This window comes from Chlamydomonas reinhardtii, chromosome 17, assembly GCF_000002595.2.
Source record: "Chlamydomonas reinhardtii strain CC-503 cw92 mt+ chromosome 17, whole genome shotgun sequence".
In the NCBI taxonomy this organism is placed as follows: domain Eukaryota; kingdom Viridiplantae; phylum Chlorophyta; class Chlorophyceae; order Chlamydomonadales; family Chlamydomonadaceae; genus Chlamydomonas; species Chlamydomonas reinhardtii.
In genome coordinates, this window is record NC_057020.1 from 3,403,516 (window position 1) to 3,421,242 (window position 17,727).

At 63.4% G+C, this 17,727-nt stretch overlaps 6 protein-coding genes across 6 annotated transcripts; 2 read left to right on the forward strand and 4 right to left on the reverse strand.

Annotated features, from left to right (window-relative positions):
- The first annotated feature begins 6 nt into the window (after positions 1-6).
- CHLRE_17g724125v5 (uncharacterized protein) lies at positions 7-1,258 on the forward strand. The gene is made up of 2 exons (XM_043072310.1): positions 7-418; positions 1,071-1,258. The coding sequence occupies exons 1-2, from the start codon at positions 169-171 to the stop codon at positions 1,133-1,135; spliced, it is 315 nt and encodes a 104-aa protein (XP_042914769.1). The 5' UTR covers positions 7-168; the 3' UTR covers positions 1,136-1,258.
- A 15-nt stretch (positions 1,259-1,273) lies between these two features.
- On the reverse strand, positions 1,274-8,686 carry CHLRE_17g724150v5 (uncharacterized protein). The gene is made up of 18 exons (XM_043072311.1): positions 8,367-8,686; positions 8,099-8,185; positions 7,584-7,744; positions 7,356-7,451; positions 7,106-7,213; positions 6,765-6,871; positions 6,385-6,538; positions 6,005-6,161; positions 5,783-5,844; positions 5,438-5,558; positions 5,103-5,228; positions 4,730-4,857; positions 4,261-4,432; positions 3,866-4,042; positions 3,288-3,662; positions 3,040-3,156; positions 2,756-2,835; positions 1,274-2,424 (listed from the first exon to the last, which is right to left on the reverse strand). Exons 1-18 carry the CDS (start codon positions 8,448-8,450, stop codon positions 2,022-2,024), a joined length of 2,715 nt encoding a protein of 904 aa, XP_042914770.1. The 5' UTR covers positions 8,451-8,686; the 3' UTR covers positions 1,274-2,021.
- Positions 8,687-8,796: 110 nt separating this feature from the next.
- CHLRE_17g724200v5 (uncharacterized protein) lies at positions 8,797-12,900 on the forward strand. The gene is made up of 11 exons (XM_043072312.1): positions 8,797-8,932; positions 9,067-9,145; positions 9,335-9,387; positions 9,565-9,684; positions 9,889-10,101; positions 10,265-10,369; positions 10,638-10,799; positions 11,033-11,204; positions 11,504-11,607; positions 11,751-11,918; positions 12,082-12,900. Exons 1-11 carry the CDS (start codon positions 8,885-8,887, stop codon positions 12,262-12,264), a joined length of 1,407 nt encoding a protein of 468 aa, XP_042914771.1. The 5' UTR covers positions 8,797-8,884; the 3' UTR covers positions 12,265-12,900.
- A 150-nt stretch (positions 12,901-13,050) lies between these two features.
- Positions 13,051-14,666, reverse strand: CHLRE_17g724250v5 (uncharacterized protein). Its single transcript, XM_043072313.1, has 3 exons — positions 14,441-14,666; positions 13,882-14,280; positions 13,051-13,746 (listed from the first exon to the last, which is right to left on the reverse strand). The coding sequence occupies exons 1-3, from the start codon at positions 14,480-14,482 to the stop codon at positions 13,624-13,626; spliced, it is 564 nt and encodes a 187-aa protein (XP_042914772.1). The 5' UTR covers positions 14,483-14,666; the 3' UTR covers positions 13,051-13,623.
- A 54-nt stretch (positions 14,667-14,720) lies between these two features.
- Positions 14,721-15,646, reverse strand: CHLRE_17g724276v5 (uncharacterized protein). The gene is made up of 2 exons (XM_043072314.1): positions 14,900-15,646; positions 14,721-14,834 (listed from the first exon to the last, which is right to left on the reverse strand). The coding sequence occupies exons 1-2, from the start codon at positions 15,090-15,092 to the stop codon at positions 14,758-14,760; spliced, it is 270 nt and encodes an 89-aa protein (XP_042914773.1). The 5' UTR covers positions 15,093-15,646; the 3' UTR covers positions 14,721-14,757.
- Positions 15,647-15,738: 92 nt separating this feature from the next.
- Positions 15,739-17,686, reverse strand: CHLRE_17g724300v5 (uncharacterized protein). Its single transcript, XM_001697178.2, has 4 exons — positions 17,306-17,686; positions 16,956-17,018; positions 16,428-16,566; positions 15,739-16,122 (listed from the first exon to the last, which is right to left on the reverse strand). Exons 1-4 carry the CDS (start codon positions 17,348-17,350, stop codon positions 16,028-16,030), a joined length of 342 nt encoding a protein of 113 aa, XP_001697230.1. The 5' UTR covers positions 17,351-17,686; the 3' UTR covers positions 15,739-16,027.
- Between the last annotated feature and the right edge of the window lie 41 nt (positions 17,687-17,727).

The window sequence follows — 17,727 nt, forward strand, 5'->3', positions numbered from 1 at the left end:
TGATCTGGACCAGCAGCAGCAGCCTCTTGCCCGGCGCCCGCTTGGGCAGCCTGGCACTGGCAACGCTTGCGCTTGCAGCGTGCGCCGTCTCTGCGCGTGGGTCGCCTGCAAGCTCCTTGCTGTTTGACCCAATGTGTGCACCTAGGCTATGAACCCAACAAGCCAAAAATGTTTGCCTGTAAGCACCGCGGCCTGGTCACAAATTACACAGCTGCTTTTCCTCCACTGCTACCGCTACCGCTGCTGCTGCCCTGCGCCGCAGAGACGTCAGCTGGCGGTGCCACGGCGCCGTCCCGCCCAGTGACGCTCAACTGGATGTTCTACGACGCGCCGAAGGTCATCACCCTGCCCTGCAACTCCACACTGCTGCTGACGTGGGGCGGCGACGAGCCGCACAACGTGGTGCAAGTGCCCGCGGGTGAGGGTTAGTCAGGGGGCCTGGGGCAGCGCCGCGGCGGCGTTTGAGGAAGTAATTGGCCGCACGCCGGTGTGGTGCCCAGGCCTGGGGCCTGGTGGCATTGCGTGCAGCCACTGTGATTTGGACCGACCCCTTCTTAACCCCTTGCCGCAATTACGCAACGTGTGCGGCCCGGCAGCGGACTGCGCGTTGGACGGCCCCGTGCGGGCTGCCTCCGCGCCGGCGGGTAACTGGAGGCGCACCTTCAGCCGGAACGGCTCCTACTACTACAAGTAAGGGTGGCCTGGGTGGCGGCTGGGTGGGCGGGTGGAGGTGTGGAGTGCGTAGAGCCCACGGCCCCGTTCAGGTAATCCGGCACTGCGCTGCGCTGCGCGCCTCACGCTGGACTCATCAGTAACCCTTCCGCCCCTGTCCGCTTGCAATCCCCGCGCCCACCGTGTCGCGGGCTCCATGGCGTTCAGGTGCTCGGGTAAGCCAGGGGCCAACGCACCCGCTCGTGCTTTTGTTTTGTTTCGCGCTTTTTTGTCTTGCTGTAGCTCGTGCACGGCGTACGCATTGCATGCGCTGTTGTCAAAGCAGTCACCCGGCACCTGGCTGGCGGCCTGACTGCTTGCCCTGTGCGCCCGGCTCCCTGTCCCACGCCCTTTCACAGTTGGCACCCACTGCAGCAGCGGCAACATGCTGCTGACCGTGAAGATCCAGGGCTGCCGGCCCTGAGGAGTGAGGGGCGGCGCACTGCTGGTGGTCTGGGGTGCTCCGTGCTGCTGGACAGATGGAGGTTGTCGCAGCTTGTTGCTGTTGATGCTGGCGCAATGTTGCGGCAATGGCACACGCACTGCGGCCAGGGATGGCAGCCCGTTTTGTTTGTTACAGCAGCATGCTTGAGCCTGCAGGCTTGCTGCTAGCATGCGGACGCCTGTGCCGGCGCCATTTCATTGAAGCGCATGCGCGCCTAGTAGCTATAGTTTAGAATTCCTTCAGATACACCTGCCTGGCAAAGCATCCTAGGGTTGACCTGATCGGAGAAAGCGCAACAGGCAATCAGGCTGTAACCTGCTTGTCGAACTCACCCTCAATATCCCCAACGCATCCCGGTCCACCAGGCACCCCGCCTGCACACAGCCAACTGTCCAGACGCAAGCTAGGCCCCTGCCATCCTTTAGCACCTAGCACCTGCTGCGAACCTGGTGATCAAAACCACTGCTGGGATTGAGCCTGGCGCATGCATGCCAAGTGCGCGTGCCGCCTTGACTGCTGCAAGCAAAGGCTCGCCACCCAGGTACCTCCTCCGAGCCACAGCAATCGCCACCAGTGTCCTTGTCCATCCTGCACCAACCCGCGTGACACCCGCATTGCAGTGATATGTGCCCCATACACACTAACGATGTTGGCACGGCATGCCGGCAGCACATACGGTATGATGGTCGAGCTCCACATCAGTACCGCCCGCTTTCATTAACTGTTGCCTAGCTGTCGTATCTATAAATGCCTAACTTGTCGCATCTCTTCTCCAACCATTACCTGGTGACGTCATGCTGATACCCATCCCCAACTGTCACGTATCCTCTGCCCCTGCCGCCCGGCCCACCGCATCACGACTTTTTCACGACGATGCTGACGCGGTCCCGTTGGGGAAGGGCACTGTCGGCAGCGGCAGCATGGCACTGGGCGGCGTCGCGCCGCCCGGCCCCGACCCACCCAGGTGCTGGTGGTACCCCGCGCCGCTGGCGTTGCGCGCCGCCGCCGCCGTCGCCGCCGCCGCGGCGGTGAATGCGCTGGCGGTGCTGCCCGCCGCGCCGCTGGTGCCGCTGGAGGCGGAGCCGTTGGCGGCGGAGCCGCCGCCGCCGCCCCCCCCACCGCCGCCGCCCAGCCCCGTGGCCATCTCGTGTGGCACCTCCTCCAGGGCCGTCACGGCGGCGCGCAGCACCGCCACGGCCTCGCGGGCGGCGTTGCGGCGAACCACCACGTCCTCCGCCTCCGTCAGCAGCGAGTCCAGCAGCTCGTCCCTGAAGGAGTTACATTCATGATAATTTAAGAAGTGAAGAAGTGAAGGAGGCGTAGCCAGGTACAGTAGCATAGTAGACGCATAGTAGACGCAGGGGGTGGGGGTCCAGGCATGGCTACTTAGGAGGAGGCGATGTTGGAACGGCGCAGCGAGTCGCAGACTCAGAGCGGTGGGTGCGCGTGGCGGGACACTTGAGGGTGACATGGGGGTGACACGTGGGCTGTGTCTGCTGCAGGCGGCGGCCGTGCTGGCGCGTGCACCACATAACAGGGTTGACTGGCTTGTGCCTTGCGGTCAGCCCCCCCCCCCCGCGACGCGCGGCGCGGCCGCACCTGTACAGCGCCTTGATGAGGTGCTGCTGCAGGCCGCGCTTGGTGTAGAGCACCATGAAGTGCATGATCGTCTTGGGCACCTGCGCGGCGGACAAGGCGACGGCGGCGGAACCACGCGCGTCAGCTAAGCCGCTTGAGTGTGGCTGCCTTATCTTTCTTGGTTTCACAGCACGTCAGGCTACCTGCCTTTCCGCCCAGTCTCAAACCTTGCCCTGGTCCATGCTCTTGCTCTTGCTCTTGCCCTGCCTCCACACCCCTCCGGCGGGCCCCACCACGCCCCTCACCATGTCCGCCATATTCTTGCGGCTGATGTTGAAATAGGAGTCCACCAGCTTGCGCACCACCTCCACCTCCGCCAGCTCCTGGTCAGTCAGCCGGGAGCGGCCCGCGCCGCCCGCACCCTGCGGCAGCAAGCAAACACCAGAGCAGGCGCCAGCGCTCGAGCAAAAACCCACGGCAACATCCCCTTGCCCTGGCCGGATCAGTGCTGTTACGTGAGTATAATGATCAACGTAACAGCACAGCAGCCCACCTGTCGCGCTAGAAGCGAAGGCAGCGGTGCCACGCTGCCAGCGGCCGCGGCGGCCGCCGCCGCCACGCTGTCATCGCCGGGGCGGCCCAGCCCCATGCCAATGCCCCCGCCCGAGGGCCCCGACATCGCGCTGCTGCTGCTGCTGGGCACGCCCGCCCCATCTGGCCGGTCGCGCAGGAACCAGCTGAACCAGCCCGCCGTCAGGCCGCTGCTGCCGCCCCCGCCTCCGCCCGCACCGCCCGCGCCTCCGCCGCCTCCGATGCCGAAGCCGGTGTGCGCGGACACCATGGCCAGGTCCGACTCGCTCTCGCTGCGGCGGCGGCGGCTGCCTGTGCCCAGCAGCACGTCGTCCAAGGAGCTGGCGCCGTCCAGAGCCTGGCGGGGCGAGCGGCAGCGGCGAGCAGGCACGTTGCAGGGCTCAAAGGGTACCGTGCGTGCGTGGTTAACCAGCACATCACAGTCGTAATGCTGGTCATGCGGTGGCACATGGCGCATGCACAGAGGTATAATGAAGGCTGCGCACCCGCACGTCGCGCAACAGAGCTCGCGCGCGCCGCGCCAACACCCGCCTGCCTCACCTTGAGCCCGATGCCGGGCGGCGTCATGCGCGCGCCGTTCTCCACATTGCCCAGCACCTTGCGCGGCACCGCCCCCGACACTGCGGCGCCGGAGCTGCTGGCAGCCGTGCCGGAGGTGGCGTCACCCGAGCCCCCCAAGCGCCCGGCACCAGGTCCGGCCTGGCGTTGGGCCCGGTCCTGCGGTGGTGCACGGGCTCTGTTCAAATGCTGCATGGCCCTGAGCCACCGATGCAACGGGCATCGCTCAACAGGGCGAGCATCTGCGCAGCCTGCCGAACCCGACCCACAGCTACGACATCATCCACAACATCCGCCAGCCGCACAGCTGGCGCACAGGACGGATCCCCGTCCACATGCTACAGCCCCGGCCTTGAGCACGCGCGCTCTGCGCGCACCTGCATGACGGAGCGTATGGCTCCCCGCCCGCCTATGAAGTCAGGGTGGTCGCAGTTGATGTAGTCGCACTCGCAGTCCACCAGCGAGCGAATCATGCTGTCCGCCGGCAGTGTGCCGCTGTGGATGAAGTCGACCACCGCGTGTGCCAGGTGCCGCTGCAGCTGCGGGAACCTGGGAGAGAAAGACGACAGCGGGGAAGTGCGGGCTGTGTGATGCGACGGCGCCAGCGGCGTTCCTTGACATTGTCGTGGACGTGCCTCCCTCCCGCACGCCCGCACTTCACCGAGCGAGTGCCGTGTGCGTCACAGACGTCGAGCATCACTCCGGCGGCATCCCCCATCCCCACAAGCCGCTCTCTCGCCCACCGGCCTACTACTGTGCGCCGGCCCCCTCCTTGCGGGAGTGCGTCGCCCGCACCCGCGCCCCTGCACCCGCGCCCCTGCCCGCGCGGTCCCCGCACGCCCCCACCTGGCCGCCTCGGGCGGGCACGCCTGCTCCGCGATGCGCACCAGCTCCTCGTGCACCCGCTCCTTGCAGCCCAGCGCCGGCTGCATCAGCTGCTGCACCGCGCGGCGGGTCAGCAGCTCAAACGGCTCCTGTGCGCAGCAGCCCGGCCCCGGCCCCCGAACGAGTTGAGGTCAAAGACATGACAGGCAGGGCATGCCAACGTGGTAGAGCACATTATTGCGCCGAAAAGACCCGCCCGACTCGCACACCGGCCGCAATCCCCGCCTGCGCCTGCTTCCACGTCCCAGCATGGTTCAATACCAGTCGCCCTCCCCTCCTGGTCGCCTTCCCCTCCGCGGCACACGCTCTGCCACCGCCCCTGCCGCCCGCCCACCTGTGCCACCAGCAGGCTGCCCGACACGCCGGCGCCGTTGCGAATGACGGTGGACACCTCGGCATCCGACAGGTCGCGCGCCGGGTCCAGCCGATGCAGCTGCGGCAGGAAGTGCTCGGTAAACACCTGCGTGCGTGCGTGGAAGGGGCGTGTCAGGACGGGGAAAAGCCGTGCGTGATGAGTTAGCAGGGGCTGCAAACACAGGTAGGGAGGCCATTGTGATGCAGGGTGAAGCACTAGTACTACCAGTACTAGCCGTGTTCCCTGCAGCTGCCCCCTCCCCCTTGGGTTCGTTAGAGTTTGGGCTGGTATCTGCAAACCCCCGCCCGGCCCACCTCCCGCACGCGCGCCCCGCCGCTGAGCTGCTGCGCCATGTGCAGGTCCAGGTGGCGGCCGTCCAGCATGGCGGCGTACCGCTCCGCGTAGTCGCACAGCAGCTGCAGCAGGTAGGCGCCCCTGGGGGGGGGAGCAAAGATTGGTGCAGAGGAAATGGGGGATGGATGGGCGGAGTTAGGACATTGGGGGACATTAAGGCGGGTGGAAGGGGAAGGCAGCAGTGCGCAGCGGCTGCGGCGAGGTTGCGGGCGGTGGGCGCAGGTGGCGACACCCAGCGGGCGGTAATGCGGTGGTCAAGTATGCAGACCATCTTCCACATAACCAATACCTGGTGCGCAACTCACTTGGCGCTCTTGCTCTGTACAGGGTCCGGGTCGCCGAGCGCACGCAGCTCCGCGTTTCGGACCTGCAGCAGGCATGCGGCACCAAGACAGCCGCAGTAGTACGCGTAGCCGTCAGCCCCGAATCAGTAACTCAGCGAACGTGTAACCGGCCACTTTTTTACACTTCGGTCCTGCTCCACCCGCCCCGGCGCCGGCCCTGGCCCCGCCCGGCCCCCGCCCCACCTCCAGCGCCTCGTGTATGCGGCGCTTGAGCCCCGGCAGCAGCCCCCGGATGTGCTCCACCAGGATGACGTTCAGCCGCCGAGCCAGTGTGGGCACGCCGCAGTGCGCCGCCACGTCCCGGTACTCGGCACGCGAGGCGAAGAACGACTCCTCGCGCCTGGCGAGCGTGGGCGGGTTGCCGGGTTATTGTTGGGGCAAAGGTGCTTATGGTTGGCCCCCGTTGCGCATGCCGTGTTATTGTCTGCACCTCCCAGGGCCTGCCCATTCTTCCAACCTCCCGCCAAGTAGCCAGGCGCCCCGATCCGCTCCTGGCACACCTGTCCCGCCCTCCCGCGCTGCCCCACCCCACTTCCCCCGCCTCTGCCCACCCCTGCCCTCACTTGCGGCACTCGGACATGGGCAGCTTGGCCGCGATGTCGGCCTGCGCGCGCAGCACCACCCCGATGTAGCCCAGCCGCAGCGGGATGTGCGCGTTGCGCAGGATGTGCGCCGCGTCCGTGCCGCGGTCCATGATGTCCAGCTTGGTCAGCACGCCTGCCGGGGTGCGGTGTTTCCATGTTGGGACGTGAGACGCCGCCGCGTGGGCACGGGGTTTGCAGTAGTCATGCGCATACGGCGCAGCGTCGCCCCGGCCACCCCCGTACTCCATACCGCCATGCGGCGCAGTCCACGCGTTGGCCCCTCCCTGCACTACATCTTATCAGTCCCCCAGTGTCTGGTCCGCGCCCTGCTGCGCTGTGCCGCGCCGCGCCCCGCTCACCGATGGTGCGCACGCCCTCTGGGTCCGCCACCTGCGACAGCTGCAGCGCGTCGCTGGTGGCCAGGTCCACGTTGGCGGGCGACACCGCCAGGATGATGCAGTTGGGCCTGTGGCGAGGCGCAGCGGGCCGCGGCACAGCGGGGGCGGCACAGTTAGAAACGCCCGGCAACGCGCAGTGGGCTTGTGCCGCCAGCCCCATCTGCAGCAAGTCCCGCACTGTGCTCGTGGTATTGCAAGCCGAGTGGCGAGGCCGGGCCGCCGGGCTCGCACATGCTTGCAGCTCCACTGCCGCTGCGGCGTGCTGCTGTGCGGGGCAAGGGAGCGGGCGGCCCGGGGCGCACCTGCGGATGTACTCCAGCGCCATCTCGCGAATGCGCTGCTCGATGTCTCCCGGCTGGTCGCCCACCGGCACACGCGTCAGGCCGGGCAGGTCCACTAGCGTCATGGTGCTGCGCAGGGCAGCCCATGGCGGCAGGCGGACAGGCGGGCGTTGGCCAAAGGGTGAGCAATGGCGAGGCTTCGCTTCAGCTGCGCGTCAAGTGATGACGGCACAGCAACACTGGTACACGCGAGAAGCCTGGGGCCACTCACAGCACGCGGGGGCTGAAGATCTTTAGGCGGATGGGCTTGTCGCTGACGTTTTTGTTGTAGCCCACCAGACGCTCCGTCTCCTGGTGGATTTCATCTCTGCGCGAATGTGGCAGCGGCAGAAGGCACCCAGTAACCAATTTCAGCTTACGTGCGCATGCGGGCGCGCAAACCTGCGCCAGTGTGCTCGTTTACAGCTCCTACGCAATGCCCACAGCCGCGGGCACGCACCGGATGCGGTCGAAGTCATAGAACATCTTCCCGGGCGCGTGCAGGAACTCGCCCCATTCCGACGGCCTGCCGGTGGGCCCAGGCGTTGTCTTCACCAGCTGCAGCAGCAGCGGCCGCCGCGTGACGATGTCATTGCCACGAGGCAGGAAGTCTCGTCCCACCTGAACAGAAGGAGGCATGGTGGAGGAGTCTAGCGGGGCGGGACAGGCGCAGGTGCTCGGGAACCTAACGCTAGTCCTGCGCCGCCAAACATGGCGTGCTGCTCTAAGGGGGGCTCGCCTTTTGCCCAACCTTGGTACTATTTCTGAGCTACGCTGTCACACGTTGCTTCCCTTCCATGCCCACCGTGTCTGCCACTCAACTACCCACTGTACAATCTCTTACGGACAGAGTGTTCAGTATCCATAGCGTACTGAACCACGGCTGTGTTGCAGCCCTGCATCAGTCCGTGCGCCCGCGCCTGCGTGCCTACACACGCAAACACCGTACAGGCCTCCACAGCTGTCGCCACTCACCAGCGCCTCCAGCACGCTACTCTTTCCACTGCTCTGGCTTCCAACGACCGCGACTTGAGGGAGGTCGAGCTTAAGGTCGACAGTCACCTGAACAGTGCAGCGCAAAGCGCAGTAGGTTGGGATGCGCGAAGTTGGGGCTGCGACTACCCGCAGTTGTGCACTAGGCGCGGGTAGACACAAGCAACGGCTGGAGTAAAACACATACGTACGCTGCCAACAAGCACGCGCTGGCCTGCTGGAAGCAAAGCACACGACACAAAGAACACACCTGCGCGAAGATATCCTGCAGCTTGTTGACTATCGGGATCAGCGAGTTGCCCAGCGTGTCGTCTGCCGCCGGGTCGGGAGCCATGTTTGCTGCCGCTGCAGGCCCGGAAGAAAATTGCGCGATTCCCTCCGTGTATTCCCGCCTCGCCCCCCCGCCGTTAAGCTAGATCGGTTATTTCTGCTTAAGCAGATACAAGAGTGAAACGGTGTTGTGTGAGCAACGCCTCGTCGCTGTGTGCGTGAAAATGTGCAACGCAAAGAGGCAACGCAAAAAACAGCCCTATTCCGCACGTGTCTTTATCTTATTTTATGTTTATGTGCAACTTCAAGCACATGCAGTTTGCTTAGGGCTTGTGGGGCTTGGGGCCCTGGTGTTGCACCATCGCAGCCCCGGTTCAGTTGCCCTAGCTCCCGGCCGCACGCACGTTGTTTTATTTACATAAGCTGAAACGACACAGCTCTACATTGGAATCCTGATTGAATCAGGCGTTTATTCCCAGGACCCGCGCCGAAAGGAAAATGGGCGACACCTTCACCGACGACCTGAAGGGGAAGGTGGTGCGCCAGGTATGTGACATTTATAGAGCCTCAACAGTAATAATAGGAATCGAAAGCGTCGGAACACCTGCCGCCGGCGCCGGCGAGGCCATGCTGCGCTGCACTCAACACTTGCACTGCCGCCTCTTTTCGTGTGGCCATAGATTGAGTTTTATTTCTCGGACAGCAACCTGCCCAAGGACAAGTTCCTGAAGGAGCGCATTGCGGAGGACCCCAATGGCTGTGAGTGCGGGGGTTGAAGCAGCTCGGAACAGGGCCGGTGGCCACAGCCGCAACAGGGTGGACTCTTCTTGCCACGGTAGCGCAGAGTATTTGACGGGCATGCCTGGGCGAGGCCGCCCCACGCGCGGGCAACCTTCTATTCGGTATGTCCCCCGCCAGTCCTCACTTGCGTCCTTCCTCTTGCCACAGTCGTTCCGCTGAACGTCATTTGCGCGTTCCAGCGCATGCGTGACCTGATCGGCGTAAGTTTGCCACAGACGCTGCTGGCTGTTTTGTGTACGTATCTGCGCCAGCGGCCAACCCTGGACAGGGGGACTCATGTAGGGGGCTTAGGCGGCAAGGGTTGCGTGGGGCATGCTCCAACCCCTACCAGATATCATCCCTTCTCTTGACGCAACTCGTTCGTAACTGCTCCACAGGTCAAGTCCCAGTCGCCGGACGCAGTGCCTGCCGACAAGCTGCAGCAGGTGGCTGAGGCGCTGGCGGGCTCGGAGTCGCTGGAGGTGGACGAGAGCAAGACCAAGGTCAAGCGGAAGCAGGTGAGGAACAAACAAACTCTCAAGCAGGCCGGCAGCAGCCCTCAAGTTGCGTAGGTACCGTATCATCTCGGGGCGCATACCCGTACCTTCTTACAGCCCCCTTCCACCAGCCCGCCGGCCTCCCGCCCACACCCCTGCCCTCACCCACCACTCCACTCCCCGCTCCTGCTCGCCGCCCCCGCCCCTTGCCGCATGCGCCCCTAGCCCCTGGCTCCCGAGGCGGAGATCGCCAAGGCGGTGGACGCGCGCAGCCTGTACGCGCGGCCCTTCCCCATGGACGCCACCGTGGACACCATCACCGAGCTCTTCAACGGGCACGGCACCGTCAACTGCGTGCGCATGCGGCGCCACGTGCGCAGCAAGATGTTCAAGGGGTCGGTGTTCGTGGAGTTCAGCAGCGTGGAGGAGGCGGAGAAGGTGCGTGAGCGTGGAGGAGGCGAGAAGGCGGGGAGGACGGGGGTTGGGACGAGCGGTCGCAGGGGGTTGGAAGAGCGGTTGCAGGCGAGCGTGCTGGCGCCGTGCTTCGCCAGCCTGCGCTTTGTCGTTGAAGCTGACGCGAAAGGACGCTTTGCGATCGCAGGTGCTGGCCAAGGCGGTTGAGTTCGCGGGCGCCACACTGCGTCTGCAGAAGAAGAACGACTATCTGGAGGGCAAGCGCAAGGCACGCAAGGCAGCGGGCGGACATGTGAGGCGGCGATTGAAGCGGGCGGGCACGGGGACCGTCACGGCAGGGGATGGGGTGGCTACAGGATGGGGGTGGCAGGGGTGTGCAAGGTAGGGATGTACAAGGCCCCGATACGACCAGAGCTGAATCCTTGGGGGAAGGACCTGGTGGTTACCGCAGATCTTACCCGACCTCAACTGGTCATGCCTGGACCCCCCTACCCCGCCGCGCTGCCGCAGCAAAACTCGTCATTACATTTTGTGCAAACGTCCCGCCTCCACCCACACAGAACGTCGGCTACGAGTCGGACGACAGCAATGCCGGCCAGGGCCTGCCGGACGGTGCTGGCGGTGAGGTGGGCGGCGAGGTAGTGGAGAGCGCCAAGGCCAAGATCAGGGAGGCACCCAAGTCGGTGGACAGGCGGCAGGGGCAGGGGCAAAAGCGCAAGCAGGTGCGCGCTCGGGAGCTCACGGGTGCAGTCGGCTTGCGGGTGCAGTCGGCGATGCCATGGAAATCTTACCGGGGGCTTGGCGTCCTCTCCGGTCGTCGTCCCTGAGCCAGTCAGCCAAAGGCAGTATAGCACAGGACGGGGGTTCGGCTGGGTCGGATGAAGCTATGCCGTCAGCGACCTGGTGGCAAACCCTGACTCCTCAAGCTCACTTCCGCTGCTGGTCCACTCCACAGGAGGCTCCTGAGTACGACGAGGGCGACCTGGGCGAGGGGCCGCGCTCCAAGCGGCCCAAGCAGGAGGGAGAGGAGGCGGGGGCAGCGGCGGGCGATGAGGACATGGGCGAGGGCGACGGCGAGGGCGAGGAGGAGGAGGCCCCGGAGCCGGCGGAGCCCACCTTCACGCCGGGTGCGTGTGCCATGGCGAGCGGCGTGTGCTTGAGGAGCGAAATGACAAGGGCCCGGAGTTGAAACCGTGCATGCAAGCATGCATGTGCGTGTATGTGTGGTGTTGAATCTGTCAAGCAACAGGAGAGGGCGGGTTGGGAGCGCCTCGTGTCGAGTGTTGGGGAGAAGGCGCACGGAACAGGGAGTTGGACTACAGCCACAGGTTGGGACTTGCGGACAGACAGCCCAAGGATCAAGGTAGCGCTTCCGTGCCACCACCTCACTCGGTCTCGTGCAATTTGGTGTTGACGCGTTGCGCAGGCTGCCTGATCTCGTTCACGCTTGAAGCGGAGCTGCCGGAGCTCACGGGGCCCCGCGTCATCTCGGACGTTCTGGGCGGCCGCGACAAGGTCAAGTTCGTGGAGGTAAGCGGCAGTAGCGGTGTCATGGTGTAGGGCAGCATATGGTGCATGGCACATTCCAGGGCGTACAAACCAGCAGGCGGGGTTTCAGTCTGTAGGAGCGTTCTTTTGTTTGTCTGACGATTGCCGTTGCCTACCCACCGCAGCTGCTCGAGGGACGCAAGGGCGGCTTCCTGCGCTTCGCCACGCCTGAGCTGGCGGCGGCGGCGCTGGCGGAGTTTGAGGGCCGGCCCGAGGACGAGCGGGCCATTGCCGGCATCAAGGGCACCATGACCAAGACCGAGGGCGACGATGAGGTCAACTACTACAAGCGGGTGAGTCTTTGAGTTAGCTGCATGCCGTCGGGGTGAAGCTTTGGCAGGATGCTCTGCAGATGCTGTGCAGCATTTGCAAGGTTGGGATGGGCGGGGTTTGACAAAGGCGCAGGGCACCCAACCATTCAGCAATGCCTGTTTGACCCTCGTCACTGCAAAACAGGCGCAAGCGGCGCACGCAGCGAAGGAGGCCCGGAACGGTGGTGGCGGCGGCGGCGGCCGTGGCGGTTTCCGTGGAGGCCGCGGTGGTTTCCGTGGAGGGCGCGGCGGGCGCGGCGGGCGTGACGGCGGGCGCGGGCGTGGTCGCGGTGGGCGCGGCCGTGGCCGCGGGCGCGGGCGGCACTGAATACCGAAGCTAACTGGCGACAGTCAGGGAACGGCATCCAGGAGTTGTTGGTAGGCTCTGCGCCGCTTGCCCATGAAGGCGTTTCCTGATTGTCAGTGTCTTGCGCCAGCTTCGAAGGCAGGCGGGACCAGGTGTGAGTGCAGCAGGCGACGTTGGTACACGCTGCTTTGGATTGTCCGGGGGGAGGAGGTAAGTAGATAGGATGGCCCGCAGGCTATGCCAAGCAAGGTCATTGGCGGGATGGAGGTTTGGCGATGGGAAAAAATAGTATAATGGCGGTTCTAGGACAGCTCCGACTAACCCCCAACTAACTCGTGTACGGCACCCCAAACCCCCTCAGCCGTACAGGAGGTAGCGTGGCAGTCGGCAGCTGCGCGAGTGTGAGCAGGTCGTTGTACGGCGGCCCGGCTCGGAAGCTACCTGACTGTAGTAACGCACACGGGTCGTTGGCGGTTGTCGGCAGGCACGTGAGTGGGAGCTGGCAGTTGGGCGAACACGTGTGTGGGAAGCTGCGTCTGAGCACGGTGGAACACGGCGGAGGCTGGCGGTTGGCGTGGCGTGTGAGTGGGAGTGCATAGTCGTGCGCGCGCCGTCTAGGAAGCTGCGTGTGTGAGCTGTGTGTAAACTCAGAGGGAAGCATGGGGCTGACCCCTGTCCATAGGCTGCCTCTAAGCGCACACGTTTTCACACGGTTGACAGTTGGGCTGCAGCGCGGGTGGGACTCGCTGGAGTGCATGAGAGTCGCTGGAGTGCACGCGCGGGCGGGGCGCAGGGAAACTCAGCGGAAAGTCGGCGAAAACTCGACAGAAACTCGCGAGAAACTCAGCCGAAACTCGGGCGAAAGTCCGGCAAAACTCCGGACATTGGCGCACTGTTCGGACCGTTCCGTTCAACTTTCGACGCTTCAGCTTCAGCGCTTCCGAAATCTCTGCATGTAATTGCAGTCCACTCTTTACCATTCTCCGCTTCTCGCTCCTGCTTGGCACACAGCACCATATATATCTGAAGGCCTCAGACCGCGGGCACGGTGCAGTGCGTGGCATTGCAAACCTTACAACAGAGGATACAACAGACACGTTTGCAAGTCAAAGAGTTTCGCCATGGCCATGTGCACTACAAGTGTTGCTCAACACAGCAACCTGCAACTCCTGATCTAACTCATCCCCAGGGGAGCTGCCACCCAACCATGATCATCCCCAGCCACTCATCCGCCAGCGCCGAAACCTTGCTGCACGTCTCGAACGCGGGCGCCATCCCCAGCACGGCGATGATGTCCGGTGCGGGCAGGGTGAAGCTGAAGGCGACCCAGCAGAGCCCAATGATGGCTTTCCGCGTCTGCAAATAGGGGTGCACCATCAACTAGGGTTGTGATGAGACCCCTTGCCACATGACGCCAACCAGCCGCTTGGAGAGAGCTGCGGCCGCACGAGCGTAGTAACCCCACATGCACGCAGCGAGGACGAGAGCCGACCACCCTGCCACCTGCGCAATCGTGAATACCAGCTTTCAACACACGCAACTGATACGACACAATGGGCAGGGAATGATGCAACAGGCTCTGCTAAACTCATCTCCCTGATTCATGATAAACTCATCTCCCCCTTAACAGACACTCACTGCAGCGTTTCCCTTCTTGTTGTCCGCCAGCGTCTGCTCCGCCCCCGTCGCCTTCTCCGCCTTATCTGCCGCCACTTTCGCCACCCGCGCCCGCGACGCAGCCGCCTCCGCCTCCGCCTGCACTCTCGCCACCTCCGCCTTCTCCTTCTCCTCTGCCACCTTCGCTGCCGCTTTTGCCGTCTCCGCCTCGGCCTCCGCCTTGGCCGCCTCCGCTACCGCCTTGGCCGCCTCCGCCTCCGCTATTGCCGCCTCCGCCTTCGCCGGCTTCCCCGCCGCCCGCACCTGGTGCAGAAGGCGCAGCTGGCGCTCTGCCGCGGGCGAAGCGGCGGCAGCCGGCCGCGGCGCGGCAAAGCACGCCGCTGCCGTCACGCCGGTCACGATTGCCCGACGACAGTTTCCCTATGAACGGTGTGCAAGCACATAACCAGGCGCAAATATATGTTGCCGCATGCCGAAGCTGAGATGCGACGTGGGGAGGACGCGAATGACTCAGGGCGACAACCTCAGGGCGCCATTGTCGGGCAGCTATCTTTGAGGCACCTTAAATACAGTGACATACCGGTGGAACGCCCAGCGCCCGGAGCCGCTGGGCCCACGGCATGGCTGGTGACCGACTTTCAAGCAGGCCAGGTCCTCAAAGATGGATGGGCGTTAAAAGTGCGTGTCGAAGCCGCGATGCAAAGCGATGAACTGAAGCATAAACTACAGCAAGGCCGCGTGCTTTGTACCTCGCTATCTAGACTGGTATGGGCAGAATGGCATTATCCGATAACTATCAAATAACGCAAGGCGCACGTCAGCTTGAGCGAATTACGGCCCGCCACGCTCCAGTCCTGACGCCATGGGGGCCAAGGTTGCCACGCCCCAGGGGTGATGCTAACAGTACTTGATGGCGTGGGCACGCTGGCGGCGGGCTGCAGAGCTGCGTGCGCTGCATGGTTGCGGGCTACTGCCTTGGAGGGTGTGTAATCCAGTGCAGATGTATGAAGGGTATGCTCATCATGTACAACATCAGCACCTGTTTGGGAGGCCACCAGGGTCATCATCCAAACGGGCGTGACACCGGCGCCAAATGCGTCCGGGGGAATCAGGTTGCCGTCAATGCCCACCAGCCTAAAGTTGTGCAGCTTGCCGCGCAGAATGGAGGCGTTTCCCACCCGGATGCCTAGCAGGTTGCTGGGAATGATGCGTGTGAATACTGAGCCAACCATGGGCATCATCTGGTACCCCGCGCTCTTGGTGAGTGATGAGTAGGAGTTGCCCTGGGTGAGGGTGTTGCTCTCAATAAAGGATGGCGGGCTATGCTCGCAAGGTCATTTGGCGGGATGGAGGCGATGGGCGGTATTGCTGTAGCAGGACCTCGGATACGTGCAGAGCCGGTTACGCGCGGAGCACAGGCACAAGTGATGAGGCAACACTTCGCCTGTGGGGCTGTTTTGCAATGAAATAGCTGAAGTGGCTGTCTGTCCTCTCCCACGCTCCCACCAATCAAACCAAAACAGAAGTAGGGCTGGACAGAATGTCAGAATCGCAGTGCAGTGCACGGTTCTCGCACGTTGCTACTGTGTACTGTTGCACTACTTGTTGGGTCACTTTTTACTGGGGCTATAGGGCACCGCTGCTCCTCACCACGACTGGTCCACGGTACCCACGCATCAAGTGAAGCCCGGACTCCGGAGCGACGTGGCGAAGCGCACGCATTTGCTGCTTCAATCCTCTGAACAGTTAAATTCGGTAAGCCCGCTTCTCCTGTCGAGAAAGAGTCACCCTTCTTGTTTTGCTGACTAGTGACTGCACCTGACTGCAGAGCCTTACACCCCAGCAATCCCTCCTCCGCACGTAGGGATCGGACATGCTCACACGGCCAGACGTTACACAACAGCGCTAGGCGGCGCATGGTACCATGGGTGCCATAGCTAGCGGCCGCGCGAGTTTCTTGTCACTCGGATTTTATCTTCTCGCCTCTTGATCGCCTCGTCCCTGCGTCAGCTCCATGGCCACGATGCTGGCCGTGCATCCCATGCGCAGCCAGGCGCCTCCGCTGGGACGTTCTACCTCAACCACCACACGTTACTGTACACTGCTAGGGCAAAACTGACGCCGTGAAACGGACGTGCCTCCTCATGTCGAGCCGCGGCGAGCCCATTTACAGAGCGCCAATGCCCTTCAGGCCCAGCACAATGCCAACGCCCAGACCGTGGCCAGCAGCGCCCATGGCCAGCACGTCCACAATGGTGAAGCCTGCGGAGAGGGGACCGGGCGAAGGGTCACATACGTGACTAGTTCGTGCTTTCATTGCCGAGGGTGACGGCGTTAATGAGCTAACGTTTGGGTACACATCTTGCCCTGTGTCCTTGCATATTTTTGTACTGCACTACGGCGGGTTTGTCCCCTCAGACCGCCAATAACTCGATAAGAGCGCCGTCCCGACACCTATTTGCAGTGCCTCCCCAGGTAACGCTGCAGCTTTCCCAGCCACCTCCGGCACCCAACATGCATCGCCCACACCAACCGCCTGCCCTGACCCCATGCCGACAACGACTCACCAGCGGGGTCGTTGGAGATGACGCCAGCCGAGTTCTTGGAGTCCACCAGCTTCAGGCCAGCGGTGGTGTTCTTCTTCACGGTGGGGGCCAGGCCGAAGCGGGCAGCGGCCAGGGTGGCGGTGGTCGAGGCAACCATGATCTACATGCACAAGGGCAGGCGATATTCAGGTGTCATGGATGCGTTCCTAAGGCCAAGGTTTGGGCTGCTCCTTTGCGATAGTGCTCGTCACATTTGTTTGAATGCACTGCTTCCCAGCTGAAACACGGGCGCCACGCTGGAGCGTAGCTCCGACTAGGTGGCCAGAGGGGTAGCCATGGGGAAGAGGCGGGCGCCGGTTGGGTCACCCGGTGTGCCCCGGAACCCACGGTCCCGTAGCCAAGAGAGGTCTCAGATCATATGAATGAATGTGTGATCTGACTGTATCATAGCTGCTCATGCACGCTAGCGCCACTTGCGGACGCGAAGGAGCCTCCAACGAAACGATTGTTCGGCAAATAGGCTCCCGGCGCCACACGACGCTAGCTCACCAGGTTGGTCGACGAGCCAATGAAGCCATCAGCGCGCACAACCACCGAGGAGCGGCGAGCAGCCTGCGATAGGACACCACCAAGGCCGGCCCTGGTCAGAATGCAAGTGAAGAACAAAGAGCTCCGAATGCAGCTGCTCCAAGAGCCTGGCGATGGAGCAGCTGCCGACAAACATTGACTCGCTAGCCCGCTGTGCTTCGCCGGCTGCGCTGAGCGCAATCATCAGCTGCACGCCACGGCGGTGCCCCTACTACTGGCGCCAGCAATACAAAACGAGGCCATCTGCTGATCAACCATGACTCTGACAAAACATCATCGTTCTGCTGCACAAACATGCTGAGCCTGCCCACCTTGGTGGGGCGGATAGCCGAGGGGCGAGTGGCCAGGGCCTGCATTGTTGCTGGTTGATAAATTGAGGTGATACTTGAGAGACGAGGACAAGTATGCACCAAATTTGTGCAGGAGCTCGCAAATGCGCGCAGGGGGCAGTGAGAGATCCGACTTTGTCGTGCAGTCATTTTGCAGATGCACCGCGGCAAGTGGTCTTCGCTTGCCCACAGCCTTTGAATTGCTTTGCGAAGACCTCGTTAAATGTTCTAATGACCTCAACCGCGAAGCCGCGGACCAGCTTGCAGAATTGGCATCTGAATGCATTTTCCGACTGCGCTGTTCTGAGGCTGCGCTACCTACAAGCAGCCTCAGGATCCCTTTCAAAACGCGTATGAGCGAACGAGTAGCTCGAGTGTCACGCGGGGTTTCGCCGGGTGTATCG

Coding starts and splice junctions, on each gene's coding strand:
- CHLRE_17g724250v5 (XM_043072313.1), bottom strand. CDS start 14,482: ATGCCGTGGGCCCAGCGGCTCCGGGCGCTGGGCGTTCCACCG. Junction 14,281..14,440: donor GGGCGCTGGGCGTTCCACCG/GTATGTCACTGT, acceptor CACCGTTCATAG/GGAAACTGTCGTCGGGCAAT. Junction 13,747..13,881: donor ACAAGAAGGGAAACGCTGCA/GTGAGTGTCTGT, acceptor ACGATTGCGCAG/GTGGCAGGGTGGTCGGCTCT.
- CHLRE_17g724125v5 (XM_043072310.1), top strand. CDS start 169: ATGTTTGCCTGTAAGCACCGCGGCCTGGTCACAAATTACACAGCTGCT. Junction 419..1,070: donor CGTGGTGCAAGTGCCCGCGG/GTGAGGGTTAGT, acceptor GCCCTTTCACAG/TTGGCACCCACTGCAGCAGC.
- CHLRE_17g724276v5 (XM_043072314.1), bottom strand. CDS start 15,092: ATGGTTGGCTCAGTATTCACACGCATCATTCCCAGCAACCTGCTAGGC. Junction 14,835..14,899: donor CCTGGTGGCCTCCCAAACAG/GTGCTGATGTTG, acceptor ACACCCTCCAAG/GCAGTAGCCCGCAACCATGC.
- CHLRE_17g724300v5 (XM_001697178.2), bottom strand. CDS start 17,350: ATGCAGGCCCTGGCCACTCGCCCCTCGGCTATCCGCCCCACCAAG. Junction 16,567..16,955: donor TTGGCTCGTCGACCAACCTG/GTGAGCTAGCGT, acceptor TTGTGCATGTAG/ATCATGGTTGCCTCGACCAC. Junction 16,123..16,427: donor CATCTCCAACGACCCCGCTG/GTGAGTCGTTGT, acceptor CCCTCTCCGCAG/GCTTCACCATTGTGGACGTG.
- CHLRE_17g724200v5 (XM_043072312.1), top strand. CDS start 8,885: ATGGGCGACACCTTCACCGACGACCTGAAGGGGAAGGTGGTGCGCCAG. Junction 9,146..9,334: donor TGCGGAGGACCCCAATGGCT/GTGAGTGCGGGG, acceptor CTCTTGCCACAG/TCGTTCCGCTGAACGTCATT. Junction 10,800..11,032: donor AGGGGCAAAAGCGCAAGCAG/GTGCGCGCTCGG, acceptor TCCACTCCACAG/GAGGCTCCTGAGTACGACGA.
- CHLRE_17g724150v5 (XM_043072311.1), bottom strand. CDS start 8,450: ATGGCTCCCGACCCGGCGGCAGACGACACGCTGGGCAACTCGCTGATC. Junction 5,229..5,437: donor GCGGGGCGCGCGTGCGGGAG/GTGGGCCGGGCG, acceptor GCACGCACGCAG/GTGTTTACCGAGCACTTCCT. Junction 3,157..3,287: donor CTTCGCTTCTAGCGCGACAG/GTGGGCTGCTGT, acceptor TTGCTGCCGCAG/GGTGCGGGCGGCGCGGGCCG.